The 16,169-nt window shown below is 43.0% G+C and overlaps 1 protein-coding gene across 2 annotated transcripts in view; it reads left to right on the plus strand.

Moving 5' to 3' along the window:
• Fli1 (Fli-1 proto-oncogene, ETS transcription factor) overlaps positions 1-16,169 on the plus strand; it is a 126,648-nt gene that overhangs the window by 5,461 nt on the left and 105,018 nt on the right. Inside the window, exon 1 of one of the 2 annotated variants that reach the window (XM_026392402.2) lies at positions 1,854-2,154. The exons of the other annotated variant lie outside the window; for it this stretch is intronic. Coding sequence (XP_026248187.1) covers positions 2,137-2,154 — 18 coding nt within the window. The 5' untranslated portion in view covers positions 1,854-2,136. Of the gene's footprint in view, positions 1-1,853; positions 2,155-16,169 lie in introns of those variants that run through there. 2 annotated transcript variants of the gene reach the window in all.

Below are 16,169 nucleotides of genomic sequence, written 5' to 3' on the forward strand. Positions count from 1 at the left end.
AAGGATGTAATTCATTCTTCCTTTCCCTTTAACCTCTTTCCTCTCTGGAAAGCATGTGGAAACGCTGAAGGGAAGAGCAAGAGGGCGGGCAGCCGGGCCGCGGGAAGGAAAGGGTTAAGCCTGATTTCTTTTAATTGAACTCCAGAACTGGTGGCCCCAGGCAAAGGGGGGGGGGACTGACCCCGCTAGCGGTAACCAGATGTGGCGGTCCCAGGGGAGCCCCGGAGCAGACCCCTGGATTGAGAAGCAGACTGGTGGGGGGAGTCGGCCCGGCCCCCTTCCCACCAACCACCCCACTCCACCCCCCCCCCACGCACACGGAGTCTCAATTGCTGGCAGGCTGCACCCGCCACTCCAGGTCTGGTCACGTTCAGACCCGTGTCTGTATTCGAACCCAAAATTGGAGCTGAATTGATGAGACTAATTTCGAGAGGGGGAGGAAGGAGGGAGGGAGGGAGGCGGGCGAGCGAGCTCTCAGGCTCAATTGCTCCTGAAGAAATAAAGAATTAATGTCACCTTTTTCTCCGCTGTGGACACACTTTTGAATATTTTTCTTTCCGTTTCACTCGGATCTTCTCTGGATTTTTTTTTCCTCTTTCCCCGGGCGGACTCTTAAATAAAAGTGAGACAGTCACAAGCGTGGTCTGCAGAGCGTGGACAAGGTAACCTGTTTTGGAGATTGGGGAGAGGGAGTCAGGCCGAGAACACCCGGACCACTGAAGGCTGCCCTAACTAGAGCGCGCGGCGGCCCAGCAGGGGAACTGGGAGGTCTCTGGGTGAGCCTTGCCGGACAAGTGGGTCGAGGAGAGGCTGGTCTCCCGGCTGGATGGGGATGACAGCCTGGAGCGCTGGCCTCCTTGTCTCACTCCGGGAGAAGTCTGGGTCTGTGTGGCGCTGTGGCGTGCTGCGCTCCGGGGACCTGCTGACCAGCGTGGAGTGAACATCCGCCGTAGTGTCAGTTTCTTGGGGGCCATGGTAGAATTGCAAGAAGGACTCTGGTTTGGTTGCCGAGGCTTGGGCCGTCGGGTCCCGTTAAGCGCGAAGGGATTAACCCAAGAAGACGGGGTAGATTGACCTAGGGTGCCGCGGGTCCCAGTCCTTCGCGGACGCCGGGAGCCGAGAGTCGAGGCGCGCCGCCAGGAGGGCGCCCCTTTCCTAAAAAATGCACCCGGAATCGAGTTGCGCCCCTGACGGCTCAGGTCAGCCTGAAATCGCCCCGAATCCGCGTGGATAAGTGGGTGAGCTTCTGCGGGAGTCCGCCTCATGTCAGCATCAGAGGGCCCGAATGGGAAAATTCTCATTGGATGCACTTTCCAATGGTTGGTTTGCCTCGTCTGCGTCCGAATCTTCTCAGGAGTAAGCGCCAGGTTCTGCCTGCCCTAGTAAACTCTCCCGCGGTCCTCCCATTCCCAAAAAGTTTGACTCCGGCTGGAAAAAGCATTAATGAACCTATCTGTGGGAAGAAACGGAAAGTGAATGAGTCAGGAGGGCCACCTTCGGCCAACGGCCCCAGGAAAAGGAAAGAAGCCAAAGGCGTATGGTTTTGGATTTGGGGGGAAGGTGTTGGGGGCTGGTTGCAGACTGCGGGGAATCAGGGCGCGGACGTTGGGCGTGGACCCCGTCATTGTTCCCAGCTAGCTCTTATCTCCCAGGAGCAAGTATCCTGTGTGCGTAGTGCATGAATGTATCTGGGCATCTCCGCGTATATTTATATAGTGTGTGATGCGAAAAGCAGGACTAGGCGAAGAGAGGAAGAGGGGGTGTGGGGGAGGGAAGACAAGGGAGAGCAGAGGGGAGAGAAGAGAGAGGAGAGCGCGAGGCGAGAGAGAGAGAGAGAGAGAGAGAGAGAGAGAGAGAGAGAGAGAGAGAGATAGGACTTCCTCCCCGTTCGCAAAGTGAAGTCACTTCCCAAAATTAGCTGAAAAAAAGTTTCATCCGGTTAACTGTCTCTTTTTCGCTCCGCTACAACAACAAACGTGCACAGGGGAGCGAGGGCAGGGCGCTCACAGGGGGCACTCAGGGAGGGCCCAGGGCGCCAGGGAGGCCGCGCCGGGCTAATCTGAAGGGGCTGCGAGGTCAGGCTGTAACCGGGTCAATGTGTGGAATATTGGGGGGCTCGGCTGCAGACTTGGCCAAATGGACGGGACTATTAAGGTAAGCGGCGGGGCATGGTGCCGGGCGGCGGGGCCCAGCAGCGCGGTGGGGCGGCAGGCAGGCTGGGCGCAGGGCTCCGGGGTCCCGGAAGACGTGGCCTCTCTCCCTTCCTTCCGCGCCCCCGTTTCGCGCGGTCTCCTCCACTGCTCGGATTGTCAGTCCCACTTTCGGGGAGGCCGGCCAGGCTCCCCACGGAGGGCGATCTCCCCACATCCCCTCTGCTAAAGGGGAGTCCGGCCCCCTCCTACCACTCTGCCAGTGGGTCTGCAGGAGCGGGCGGCGGCTTAAAAGCTGGAGACCCCGAGCGCGGATCAGAGTCAGGGGCGGGAGACCTTCGGGTCTACCATTTCCACCCGGCAACTAGGGCGCCCTGGCTGCCGCGCAGGGCTCTGGCGGCCAGCTTCCTCTCGCCAGAGGCCGAAAGCGGCGGGGGCAGGGGCAGTGGCAACAGCCGTCTCCCTCGGGTCCCTGCCTGATGGGCCCCGGAGCGACTAAGTGGATTAGTAGCAGGCGGATGTGGGTGCAAGGGAGTGTGTCCGAGGGTCTGCCTGAGCGGGCTCTTCCTGATGGAAACCCCTGTTTACATGTCAGCGGAGATTGGTTTCCTTTCCCTCTAGCTACTTGTTGCCCAGTTCTCAGCACTCGGCTAGCCGGTTCTCCGGGACTAACGGTCCGGCCTCGCCGCTTCTTGTGCAAGGAACCTCCATCTCCAACCTCGGTCCGCTCAGCTCCTCTGTACCCCGTGCCTTAATCCTTCGCGCCCCGGCATGCGTCAGCTTCAGGGGACGGGTTCCGGGAGCTGTCTTCTCAGCGAGAGTCCCTCGCCCTTCAGAGACATCCCCCGGCGGTGGTGGCGGGTTCAGAGCCCGCGGTCCTGGCGCCTGCCTTGTCAATCCCAACCTCATCAGCGCCGCCACGCCTGGGTCTAGGTTGCAAAGTGCAGCCTGAGAAACTAGTGAGGGTCTGGGTGCCTTGTCAGACTTAAGGAGAGTTCACTGCTTGCTCCCTCTGAAAGGGGGAAGTGGACCAGGAGTGGAGAGGAGGGACACCCCCTAACGTGACTGGCCTCAGAGAACCTAGGGGAATGAATGGGACCAGAAGTTAGCTTCCAGGCTGCCATGTAATACCAAGCAGGCGTTTGTCTGGAAAAACTATTAGGCTGGTGAGGTGAGGAGTGGCAGAGCCCGCCATTCCCCAGGACCCAAAGGAAACAACTCTGCTCAGGGCTGAGTGAGAGGAGGCTAAGATGTTGGGCTTAGAGAATTCAAGAGATTTTTATCATCTGGGTGGGGTCGTCGCGGTTTAATTTTCTAGGTTTTTTTTTTTTTTTTCTGAAAGTTTGAAAATGCTGACTTAGGTAAAAGACACCAACCAACTGAAGGAACTTGAAAATCTGTAGATGAGAAAACTGATTGTAATGGGTTAAAGGGAGCCTTTAAGAGTCTCTGGGTTCCTCAAACTAAAAGTGAGTGGGTGAGAGAGGTTACAGTAGAGACCTGGGAGTAGGTTCACTGGGTCAATTGTACACCTATTTCTCTGTTTCCTTTTGGTGCACGCATGCAAGTATCCGGATCCCTGAATTCTGTAATGAGATGTTTCATTCTAGACAACCCCCCTAAATTGAAACACTTAACCACTTACCTCAGCAATGCCCCTCTGATAGAGAAGAGTGGTAAGATGGCTCCAGGGTCTTGATGTGGACACCCTAAGGAGAAGTGAAGAAATATCTTCACAGTGCTCAGAACTCTAAGCAAAGGCCCTGAGCAAGGGGAGGAAGCTGTGGTCTGTGTACCCAGGATGTGCTAACCTCTTTAGATACACTCTTAGGGATTGGCATGGCAGTTAGTGAGAACAGCCCTAGACAAGGAACCTGGCATTTCATGCCAAAGATGGGAGGGAAGGTCTCTTTTAGGGTACATGGTGGGAGACCCTGAGCCACTCCAAACCCTTTCCATGACCAACCACTCTTATCTCTCAGCCAGGTTACCTGAGCAGTGACTTGTCCAGCTGTCTTCAGTCCCCAAGGTTTGGAAGGATTGAGTCCTTAGTGTATAGTTTGATATTTTGGTTATGTGTAAGCCACAGGTTCCTGTTCACATGTGACCTTTGAATCTTGGGGTTCCAAGGATCCCACTCCCATGATGGTTTAGTATGTGCTTGAAGAAGAGTGAACTGGGAGAGAAGCCAACCAATTCTGCTCTTATTGTGAGAATGCACAATCTGTTAAACCTCTTTGAGCTTCATAATCTTTGTAAAAACAAAACAGTGGGGCTGCAGTACCTCTGCAATAGGATCTTTCCAAGTTTTTCTATGCCTAGAATATTTTGCTCATATACTAAAATACTTATCTGTATGTGCACTAAGTCCTGTGATAAACTAGCAGGTCTAAAGACACTACAGAGCAGATCTAATTTGTAGACACTAACCCGGCATGTGGGTTTGCAGTTTGAGTGGCTTGAAAAAATCAGCTTTGAGTGATTCTGGGATGTGACTTTATGCACCTGCATATTTCTTCCTCAAACATAAGGCATATGTATATTTAAAAATACCTGTGGGTCTCAGCACTCTGGAAGTATTTGATCCAGGATGCCAGGACAGTTTGGATTTCTCCACACACACATACACACACACACACAAAAAAAAAAAAAACCCTTATTTTGTGCATAATTTGCACAACTCCATGGGATTATAAATTCCCAATCACACTGCACTTGTTGCAAATCCTTTTGTATTATGTTCACTTGTCTTTCAAGAATATCTCCTGGGAAGGCTTTGAGTATCATATTGGGAACACTAAATTTTGTTACTCTTCTTTTGCCACAGCCTTGTTGTTTAGTACCTGTCATACTAAACAACACCCTACCCCACCCCTGTTCCCCACAGTGATATGATCAGTGTTGAAAAGCACGTGGTACTGCTTGCTGCTTGAAGAAATGACCTGGTTTTTAAAACTGCCTCTTAGTTCTAGGCAGGCTTCAGTTGAATCCAATTAATTTCATCCATGGAAACTTAAATGCATATGGTACCATCAAAGATGTGGATATAATCAGAAAAGAGGTAGACATGGTGAATGAAATTGCGAAGCAGGAAAGGAAGAGTAGACTTGGAGTTTAAAAACCTGAGTTTCTTCTCAGTTCTACTGCTTAGTTTCTAGGTGCCTTATAACAAGGAACTTAGCTCTTTGGGTCTCAGTTTTCTTATCTATAAAATGGGGCCAAAGTGCCTCCTCACACAAGTCACAGTAAGGATGAAATAAAATCTGCTACCTTAGCTGGATACACATTAGTTCAGCTTCTCCTTTGGATTATGGTTTATGTGGATCTATTGGTCAGAATATTAGATCACTGATCTGAATTAACCATAAAAATGTTTCATTAATTCAATAGATACTTTTGATGTGACTCTTAGGTTCCAAGGCTCTGTTTTATGTATTGTGGATCAAAACTGTCTGGGAATTTACACCTGAGTGGAGGTGATGGATACACACAGAAATAGATTTATGTCTGGATGTTATATATTTTCTGGAGAGCCATAAAGCAGGTTAGGGGCATAGAAAACGATGGAATGGTACCAGCTAGGATGTTTAAAGAGATTGCCTCTAACAAAGTCCCAGCTGAGCAGAGGTATTATCTGTTCTCATCTTTTATCTCAGAAAGTCATAGCACCACACAATCAGTAAATGATGGGAAAGTAAACTGGGCCAGAAAGACCAGGTCACCAATGGGCTGTGCAAACCAGAGAAGAGTCTGCCTCAGATATGCTTGGGAGGGAAATTTAAGAAGTTCTGGGGAAGAAGCAGACAAGTGAGGAATACATAGGCACAGACTTGTTCCAGTCCTCAAGGAGGGGGTGCTGCCTTCCACCTCACCCCCACCTTTTAACCTTCATGTCATCTAGATTGGAGAGCACTCCAGGCAAGATTTGGCCAGTTTCTCTATTCCTATGACCCATCCCCAAAGATAATTACCAAATGGTGAATTCTGCTTTTTTTGTGTGAATAACTTCCACTAAAAAGCTTCCTTCTAACCTCATTACTATTCTAATTCAAGTTCACGGGCTTGCAACTTTAGAACTTTAGGGCATATTAGGCCAGACAGCCTCATTTTATGGGTGGGAAAGCTGAGGCCTGGAGTGTTAAATGAAATGTCCCGAATTAGAGAGTTAACCTGTTACAGAGAAAGGGTGAGATTTCAGGCCTCCTGACCCATCGGGCAGTGTCCTTTCCACAATCCCATGATGATATCATTTGCTTTTGTTATATTATTGTGAATTTTATAATTCTGGAGGCAGGATATGTGTGAGAGAGAGAGAAAGAGAAGACTTTAAAAGAGAAATCATGAAGAATCTGGCATTTGAACTAAAGATGCTTCTGTTAATGAAAAATGCATTAGTATAATCTCAAATTATCTCCATACTTCAAAAAAAATTCCAAAGTTTCAGATAAGATTTATAGAACTGTTTTCCAAAATAAATTATTATTTTTTTTATATTTTGGGCAAAGCAAACAAAGTCTTCATTACCAGGGAACAACCAAAAATATAGTATTTTATTTAAATAATCAATAGACCCCTTTACCCAATGTGGACAGGTAGACTGAATCTTTTTTTTAAAAAAACTCTTAATAATTGAATATTTGAATTTTAAATAAAATATACTTAATTGTATTAGGATGTATCTTATGGATCCATTTTCAAGACTGTGTAGTAAAAAGACCTTGGATAACAATCACATTAGATAAAATATAGGATTTCAATGTCTCCCTTTGTTTGGGATTAATAGTTCCTTATTATTTGTTTTAAAAGGAGGATAATTTAAACCATTTTAAAAAATATGGTTTTAAAAGGTGGCTGATTTAAGCCTTTTTTCTTTTTAGAAACAGAATAATGCCCTCCCCACAAGTTTGAAAAATGTTAATATTATTGAGCTACCAGATGGGATTTCTAGTGGATGGGGTATATATTCTACCTCAAATTTCATAACATATCCCCAGATTAAAAACTCACTAAATCTGAAACCTGATGTATAGGTTTTTAGATTAGAATGGAAAACGTACTATTTTCTTAGTTGAATAATACAGGTACAGAACAATGTTTGTTTTGGATAACATGAATTGCCATAGGACAACATCTATTTGGAAAAGTAAATATTTACACAAATTTGATAATAATTCTTATTCTTATTTCAATTCTTTTGGAAGACTGCACTTAAAAAAATCTTTCTAAATCTATCTTTTTTCTTATTGTTTTGTAACAAACTGAGTAGACTAAAGTACATTGGCCATTATGTGCGTGCACACACACACACACACACACACACACACATACACCCCTCATAAAGCCTTGAACTAGCCCTAATCTCAAAGCTGTGCAGGTGTCTCTTCCTCTGCAGAAGACTACACCCTGTTTCATTTTCTGTTGCTTTAATGATTTCATATCTATAGTGTTTATCCCATTTATGTATTGATTCATCAAAACGATGGATTACCAAGTGATATCACTCTTTTGCATATTATAATTCTGCTACTGACCTGATGAACTCACCAGTATCCTGTTGAGGTATTTTGCCAGAGGCATTCACTTATTCCCATACTGTCACCTATAGGGTGAAGTTTGGTGGAATGAGTCTATCTATGAAATAACCCTTTTCGGTGCAAAATGAGCTGGTCTTAGAGGTATCTGTAACCCCAGCTTCATGGGCAACATAAACTGACAAACCATATTAATGTAATTGCATGATTGTTATTCAGAAACTAAACTAGGTGACTACATTCTATGAGGGGAGGATACTAGCAGCCAATAGGCTGCTGCCTGGGAGACCTAGCCAGTGGGTAGAAAAAAGCAATTACAGCTGAAGAGACAGGGAAAGACCTAATGATAGCAGTTCTTCAAGTAGTTTCTTACTGTATGCAGAGCACTTTCATGGGCACTCATGCATCTCATCCCTGCAACAGCCCTGAGGGAGATCATATAACCACATCTCCCTTTTATATGGAAGAAATGAAAGTTCAGAGAGTGTGAGGCAACTTGCCCAAGATTATTGCTAAGAGATGAAAGAGCTGGGTTTCAAGCCCCATGCTTCTGATTGCAGAATACCTGCCTTTTCTCCACACACCAGCCACACTCCTCTTGGCTTAGATGGGTCTGGACCTGGGGCTTTGAAGTATACATAGGACTTACACAGAAAGATATGGTCAAGGGCTTTCTAAGAAGAGTGGAATACTTAGGGTGGGATTCAAGAAGAGAGTGAGATTGGAAAGACTGGATAAAACTAGATTATAGAGGACCTTAAAAACCATAACTAATGATTTGGGTCTTATAAAATATATAAAAAGAATGAATGAAAACATTTTGAATAGAGGCATGATCTACATAGCTGTACAAATTCCTTAGTACCTGAATCTTTCCTACTCTTGAACTCCCCCTTAGGAAATAGAGATGGGGATGGATCCATTACTTATGGAATCCATATGAGAAGTGACTAAGCTATCAGGATTAGAAAACCAGTGATAGGTTCAGACAACCAGAAATGCCATCAGTGCTCTTTAGAGACACCTGTTTATTAAATAGGACATGCAGGGAGGGAGGAGAAATCCTATTTCACCAGCTCTAATAAAACTGTGGTTATCATTTTTGCCCCTTCAAATGTGTCTTCTTTCCGAGGGATCTGGGGATCTTATTCAGCTGGGGTTTTGTTGTTGTTGTTTGTTGTTTTGGCTCTTAGGGATCTAACTCAGGGCCCACACAATCTAGCCAAGCATTCTACTGCTGAACTACACCTTCAGCCCTTGAGCTCTTTTCAATCAGGCACTTGGTCCTAGGTTACAACTTTAGTTACTTTTGATAATGAATCAGCAGATAGTAGAGATGAAAAGGAAGGTTGTTTCCCTGAAACTAAAATCAATATGGAAATTTAGACAGGTCTGACATTCTCTCATGGGTTGGTTGAGCCCATTGCCTCAGTTAGAAATACTGACCCTTTGCCCAGAGTGGTGGTGCATGCCTATAATCCTGGTGATTTGGGAGGCTGAGGCAAGAGAATTGCAAGTTCGAGGCCAGCCTCTGCAACTTATTTCTAAAAAAAAAAAATATTTTTTTTGAAAAATACATAAGGAATAAAAAAGGAAATTAAAAAAAAAATGGACATTTCATCCAAGCAAGACTTATCACTATCATTTCAAACTGGTTCAGGATTGAGGGTGTAGATACATTTTCAGATAATTCAGGCCAACTTTATAGCAGTTTAAAAATTTCTCATACCTATAAAAAAAATGAAACAAAACACTGAAATATTTAAGATAGTTCTCATCTCCTGGGAACAATGTATCTGCCATTAAGTATATGAACAAAATCCCAGGGTATGAAATTTTTCAAACCACCTCAAGGAGAATGCAGACTTGAATACTGAAATTCTTTCCCAAGAGCAGGCCCATTTACCCAACCAGTGCTATGTGTCCAAGGTAATGAAAGCCTTTATGTCATATCTCAGTGCACACTTGCAAGAGGCCAGAATTACAGTTGCCAGGGGAGCTTTAACCTTGAATTTCTAGACATGTGTGGGTTTCACATGTCTACTGGAATCTAACATTCCAGTAGCAGAGTCGTTGGTTCTGAATACGTGAGTGTTCATTGATTTTATGTGGGAAGGAGTCTGAAAGTGAAGGATTTTTAAATACTCGTGTAGCAAAAATGTGAAAACAAACAGGTTAATATTGTAAAATTATTCAGCTTGTGAGTTGTCTTTGTTATAAGCTGTAATAATCTGTATAAAAGCATATATTTAGATTTAGTCTGCAAAGTCATTTTGTCTTTTGATATTTATCACTTTAATTTATAGTCATTCATTTAGTCATACATCAAAAAACTGAATCACACTGCCAAATGTAGTGTTAACTAAAATGTATCCATGTACATTTTAATTAACACCCAAGTGAGCAAGAACAAGGTGTCTCTTCTAGAAGGTAGAACTGCTTTTAAGCTCTGACTATTGGTGATTCCAAATGAAGCACTGCCAATTGGGGCAGTTTTATTTGTAGATTATAAGGAAATTTAGGCTCATTTCCCCAAAAGTTGCAGCCACTTGACAGGTTGCTCTTTTGTCATTGATGCTATTGGTCCATTGTATGAACTTTTGTAGAAAGGTAGGACTTTCTGGCTTCTCAGTTCAGCTTAAATTCCTCTATTTATCTATTAACATGGAGAAAAAAACCCTAAGTAAAATGGAAAGGTAGGGACTAAAGATGTAGCTCCGTGGTAGAATACTTGCCTGGAGCCCTGTGTTTGATCCCTAGCACTGCAAAAATAAACAAAGAGAAAAGATAAATGAGAAACTGCGAAAGACTATTTCTCATACTTAATGTCTTAAACAAAGAAACTACTTACAGATCACTTGATGGAAAATAGGTTAAAATGCTTATAGCAATGCTAGAAAAAGAAATACAAATGAAAAGAATCTCAGGTCCATGCATAAAGATATTCAAAAAATAAAATTCATACACTTGCAACCTAAGAGGAGAGCAGAGATTAAAACAACTAGATAGTGCCCCATGTCAGAAAGCATGAGAGGACATGTCACTGTCTTTCCGTCTTGGTAGAAATATAACTTGGTATAATCTTCCAGAGGGCAACATCTATTTGAGAAGGTAAATAATTATGCAAACTTGATAATAATGTCAATTCTAAAAATTTATTTTAAAGATATGTTCATTCAGATACCAAAGATATATATATATACAAGATATTTATTGTAGCATCATTTGTAATGGCAAAAATTAAAATAATTAAGCATCTATCATTGGGGGACTGGATAATGAATGAGTGAAAATTCATACAAGAAAATACCTTGCTAATATTAAACAGAATAAATCAATTGCCATATACATTGATTTATAAAGTTCTCCAAGTATATTATTATGTGGAAAAAAGGCAAATTCTAAAATATATGATCCCACTTATGCAAAAAAAAAAAATTTAAACACACATGTAAGATTATGTGCTGACAATTTTTAGAAGGATATATAAGAAACGATTAAAAGTAGTGAGTTACCTCTGGGCATGAAAAAGTAGAATTTGCACATTTTAAGTTTGTGGAGTATTTTATGTTCTTAATCATTGTCACATATTAGTTTTGTAATTAAAAATACAAAGATGTAAAAAATAAAGGGTGACTACTCAAAATATACTGTAAAAAAAGTCATTCTATCCCAAATGTGTTGATCATAGTGACTTTTGGATCCCATTGTGTGGTTAAAACAGGGAGAAATAGTCTAGCCAATTCATAGCCCTAGCTTTACCTGGGACTAGATATGGGGTCTTAGGCAAATCACTTTACTTTTTCACTATTCATGTAAATAATTCATTCTGTTAAACTTTTTCTTGAGTATAAAATGAAGGCATGATTTCAAAATTTCCTTTTGGCTCTCAAGTCCATATAACTGAACATGCACACACATTTTCTTCTTGCATCTCATTTTGGGGTATGGATGCCTGAAACTCTCAGATGTTCTATCTGTCCTACATGACTCTTTTCCTTCAATCTCAGGGCTACGTTTCACTTGGTGGAGTGACCTCCAAGACCAGTTGAAGGCTAGGGCTCTTAGGAGATGCTTTGTGAATTTCTGGGAGCTGGTTGTCTTCGTTGCCAAGTGACACTGGAGCTATGCCAATCCTTCCATGTTAATGCAAACTAAGAATAGGGCCAGAATCTGCTCTGGGGTCTTAGACATTTTTCCAAAATGGGTCTTATTTAAACACATTTGGCCCCAAGCGCCTTTCCTCTGGACTTTTAAAAAATCCTGTTTAATTGAAGGGAAATTGAATTTGTCTGGTTTTGATTCATTTACACTTAACTCTTAAAAAAAAAACCAATATTTTGAGGACTTATTTGATGTCCAAGAAGAATGTTGAACCTCTTAATGAGTTTTCTGGATGACTTTTTTTTCTTCTTAAAACAGGAAGTGTGTGCTGTGCTATGGGCAAACACAGTCAACCCCAAAAGGCACCAGTTCAGTTTGAAACTGTATCACCCATCATGTGCATGGGCCCCAGTGGCCCCAGCTAAGGCCTTTTTCCCCTAGTACTTCCCTTAGAACAAGAGACACACCTTTCATCTAAGGGAGAATAAAAATGAGGGAAAGTAATCACAGTCATAAGAAGAAAAAGAGCAAGTTCTTTATCTGGCTTTAGTGCTAATCTTCTAACCTCTAGGACATACCCACACTTAACCCTTGTAACAACCGTATGATGTACTTCATTTTGGAGACATTTGGTAACTTACCCAAGGATATATATAAGCAAAAAAGTGGGAAAGCAGTCATTTGAACCGAATTCTGTTTGCCTCCAAAATCCATACAGCTTAGCCACTGTGCTACGTCACCAGATTGACACATATACCTCCATGTAGCTTAGATTCCAAACCTGCCCCATCTGTTGAGGAACACCTTAGTTTTGTTGTTTGGTTTGTCTTTTGGTCTAGTGACCCCCACCCACAGTCTGCACTGGTCAGAGTCATTACATTGCTCAGTACTCCAGTATCTGTTACTCAACAAGTCCAGATGAACTTAACTGGCTTTGTTCATCTGGCAAGAGACTGTGACACTAACAGGTTTTGTTTTGCCATAATGAGCTAAAGATGTGATTAGAAATTAGTTTTGTAACTCAAAAGAGAATACCATAGTCTTTGACTTGACCCTACTCCATCATTTACCTCCCTGCCTTTTCTTTCTTTTCTCTCTTCCTCTAACTCTTGCCCTTTTTAAAAAATTCTCTTTTACTCATCTATTCATAAAAAGTACACACGATTTTTTAAAAAATAACAGATTTGGGAGGTTATGAGAAACACAAAGAAGGGAATGTTCTGCAAGGTTAAAAGGAAATCATCGAGCAAGGCTGACTTCGGGCTCCAGTTTCTCCTGAATAGCATTTCTTGTTATTTCAAGGCTGATTGACTTATAACTGCATCCAAAGCCACCTCACATCAGTTCCTTTTATCAGCCCAAGTGAGACTTCCTGCGGACTGGCCCAGCTTCCTGATGTATTTCCTTTTTCCTTTGGCAGAACAAAGAAAACTATAGCTCCAAGGATCCTTGGGAGCAAACATAATTTAGCCCTAAAGAACCTATTATTTCAAATTTTTCGTTCTCGATGTGTAGGCCAAATGCCTGCCTTGGCATTTTTCACAGCATCCTGTGCAGCATCGTAATGAAGCCTATGCACAATTATTAGGGGTCAATGAGCCACTTGAACTCATCCAAGTTGTAGTTTGATTCCATTCAAAGAGGGAAAATTAACCCATTCTCCTCATTAACCGTGAATGAGTCCCCTACCCCCCCCCCCCCACCACACACACACCTTCAAGAGTTATTTGGAACAACTTTCTATATGTGGCTTAATCTTTTATTATCCTAATTTAGCATGACAGATAACTTTAAAAGAAAACCCCCTCCCCCAAATTTTAAGAAACACAGGCCTCTCTCATTTAGAGATGTCAACTTATCTGTGGGTTTGGCATTCTAACTCTAGGAACACACAAGGAGGAAAGAAACTTCAATGTGTATCCAAAGGTGTCATCAAAGTCAGTAGAAGAAGAAATTCCAGAAGTTGGGATAAGGTCATTGCTTTCCTCTTTTGCCTGGAGTGTCCCATATCATTCCATGACATTTGGCCTCACTATCTGCTCTACATATCCTTAGTGAGAGACCACTGTGCATGACCCAGGATAGCACATGAGCACTGTTAAGAGAGCTGCTTATACTTCCACCTTATCTTCCAAAGCAACTATGACATAGTGTACATTTATAGTATCCTCCCCCATACTCTTAGAAAGTAAGGACCATTGTACAGGAAAGGTAACTAAGGCTTTGATACAATGTACCCAAAGATGAGAACTGGGTAAGAGACAGTAGAAGAAGAAACCAAGGATTCATGCTCTTTATTAACATTCCACAATAAGAGCAAAGATACCAAGGTTCGTTGGACCCACAAGGACTCAAGCTCTGTTATTCACTAAACATTTAGTCCTGTTTCCTGACCATTGTCACAACGCACATAGGGAACTGAAGAGGACACTTTCCGTAGGGACCACTTAAGCATATAAGAAATCACGTAGCCATCTGAATGTTATGAAAGTAGCCTTTTCTCTCTACAAGGATCAGATGTGGAATGGAAAAAAATTAAAACTGTAGTATAGCTCTGTGGCAAGAGGCATCTCCAAGACACTAATTCATCTTGGTTGATTTCCCACTGATTTCTGCTAAGCCAGGCCTCAATGTTATCATCTCTAGAAGGAAATAAGTTGAAAGGGTATACTCAGAGAGAAAAATAACTCAGAAGCGATCTGTTATGAGGAGAGCATGTGAGGGTGGGCATGGGCCTGGCTGACATGCTCCACCTCATTAATCAGCTTCCGTGATGCTTCAGGCCTACATGCATGAGTGTCATATCATTCTTTTCCTAGCACTGTACTCTGACACCAGTCCTGTACCCAGTCTATGACTTCCTTGAGCAAATATCAATATACTGTCTCAGGAAACACCCCCCATCCCCCAGGCCATTACTGAGATCTGTACAGAACCATACCCATCCGACCTTGTCCTTTTCCAACATATGAACACAAGTAGTCTTGCTCAAACATGAGCTTTAGAGGCCGGGGAAGTAACTCAGAGGTAGAGCACTTGCTAGCATGAATGAGACCCTGGGTTCAATCCGAAGTCCTGCAAATACATACATAAATAAAATAGTGTTTTCAGTGTGCCAATAGACTTCCCTAGAGGTCAGCAATTTGAAAGTCACCTATGCTTTCTACCCTTTTCTAGTAAGGAGAGGGCGAAAGAGCATTGGGGGACATTTCTGGAAATGTCATTTTAGGAAATGGGCATGTAGGAGTTTTTAGGGTACTTTGAGGAAGGTATCCAGCCATGTAAATTTGCTGCTCCAGGCTCCTAAGCCATTTATTCTGGATATTTGTGGATCTCTACATATTTTTTGAGTGTATAGTGTGGTGAAGAAATTGCCATGACGAACCCTCCCTGCCTTCCCAGACTTTGCCCCCAGAAGATCTTATAGATGAGGCATGGCTAGGCAGTGGGGCTGGCCTTAGAGCTCATTGAAAGTATTCATTTTCTTCCCATTAGTGTGGACTGGGTCTGACCTAGACTCCTCTCTTCCCAGAGCATCCTTTAAAAAAATTTTTTTAAACCCTGTGTGTATTTCAAGGGAAATTTCACATGCCTGTTTCTGATTCACTTCCAATTAAAGACTCAAAATACTGGTTTTGTAAGAACTCTTTGATGATTCTGATTCTTGTTGGTTCATCTTTTCTTTCCTCCTAAATGTCGACAGAAGTTTAATAAATGTTGTTCAGACATTTGCATGCTTAATTGTTAAAAATAATTGGAAACAGGAGAGAATGTTTTATTAGCATGCACAATTCTAGCGCACTTACCATGAGGAGAGAGAGAGACAAAGCCCTCAGTTAAGGTGAACTGTGGAAACGTGGGTGCCATCACCAGGGGCTTATGGGGGGCTCAGATCCTATGGGAAGAGAGCAGGGATTGCTACAACAAACGTTAGAGTCCCTCTAACTGCACTCACCATCCATGTGCACTCAGTGGAAGGGTGGAGAATACTCCACCAAAAAGAGCAGGTGGATTGGCATTTTCAAGATATCAATGCTGCTCTCAACTCCCTTCTGACCTTGTCTGTAATCACAGCAAGCCTCGTTCTCCATCTTCTTTTTATAGTCATTGAAAAGCTCTGATGATGAACCTATTTGGGCACACTTCTGTACTAGCTCCCCTGGAAGTTTTCATAGTCTATGCCCCAGTCCCTCCAAAGTGCTGAACAATACCAGGTTGGATCATGGCTGGGTGACATTGAGCATATTCCTCTCCCTTTCTTAACCTCAACTTCTCTGTCCCACCCAGAAGAATTTAGACTAGTAGTACAACTCTCTTCCCCAGTGGATTTGGTAAATATCTAGAGTATTGAATTGTTTTAAGTTTTGTGGAAAAAAGTATTAAT

Source organism: Urocitellus parryii, chromosome 4 (genome assembly GCF_045843805.1).
Source record: "Urocitellus parryii isolate mUroPar1 chromosome 4, mUroPar1.hap1, whole genome shotgun sequence".
NCBI classification, from domain to species: Eukaryota; Metazoa; Chordata; class Mammalia; order Rodentia; family Sciuridae; genus Urocitellus; species Urocitellus parryii.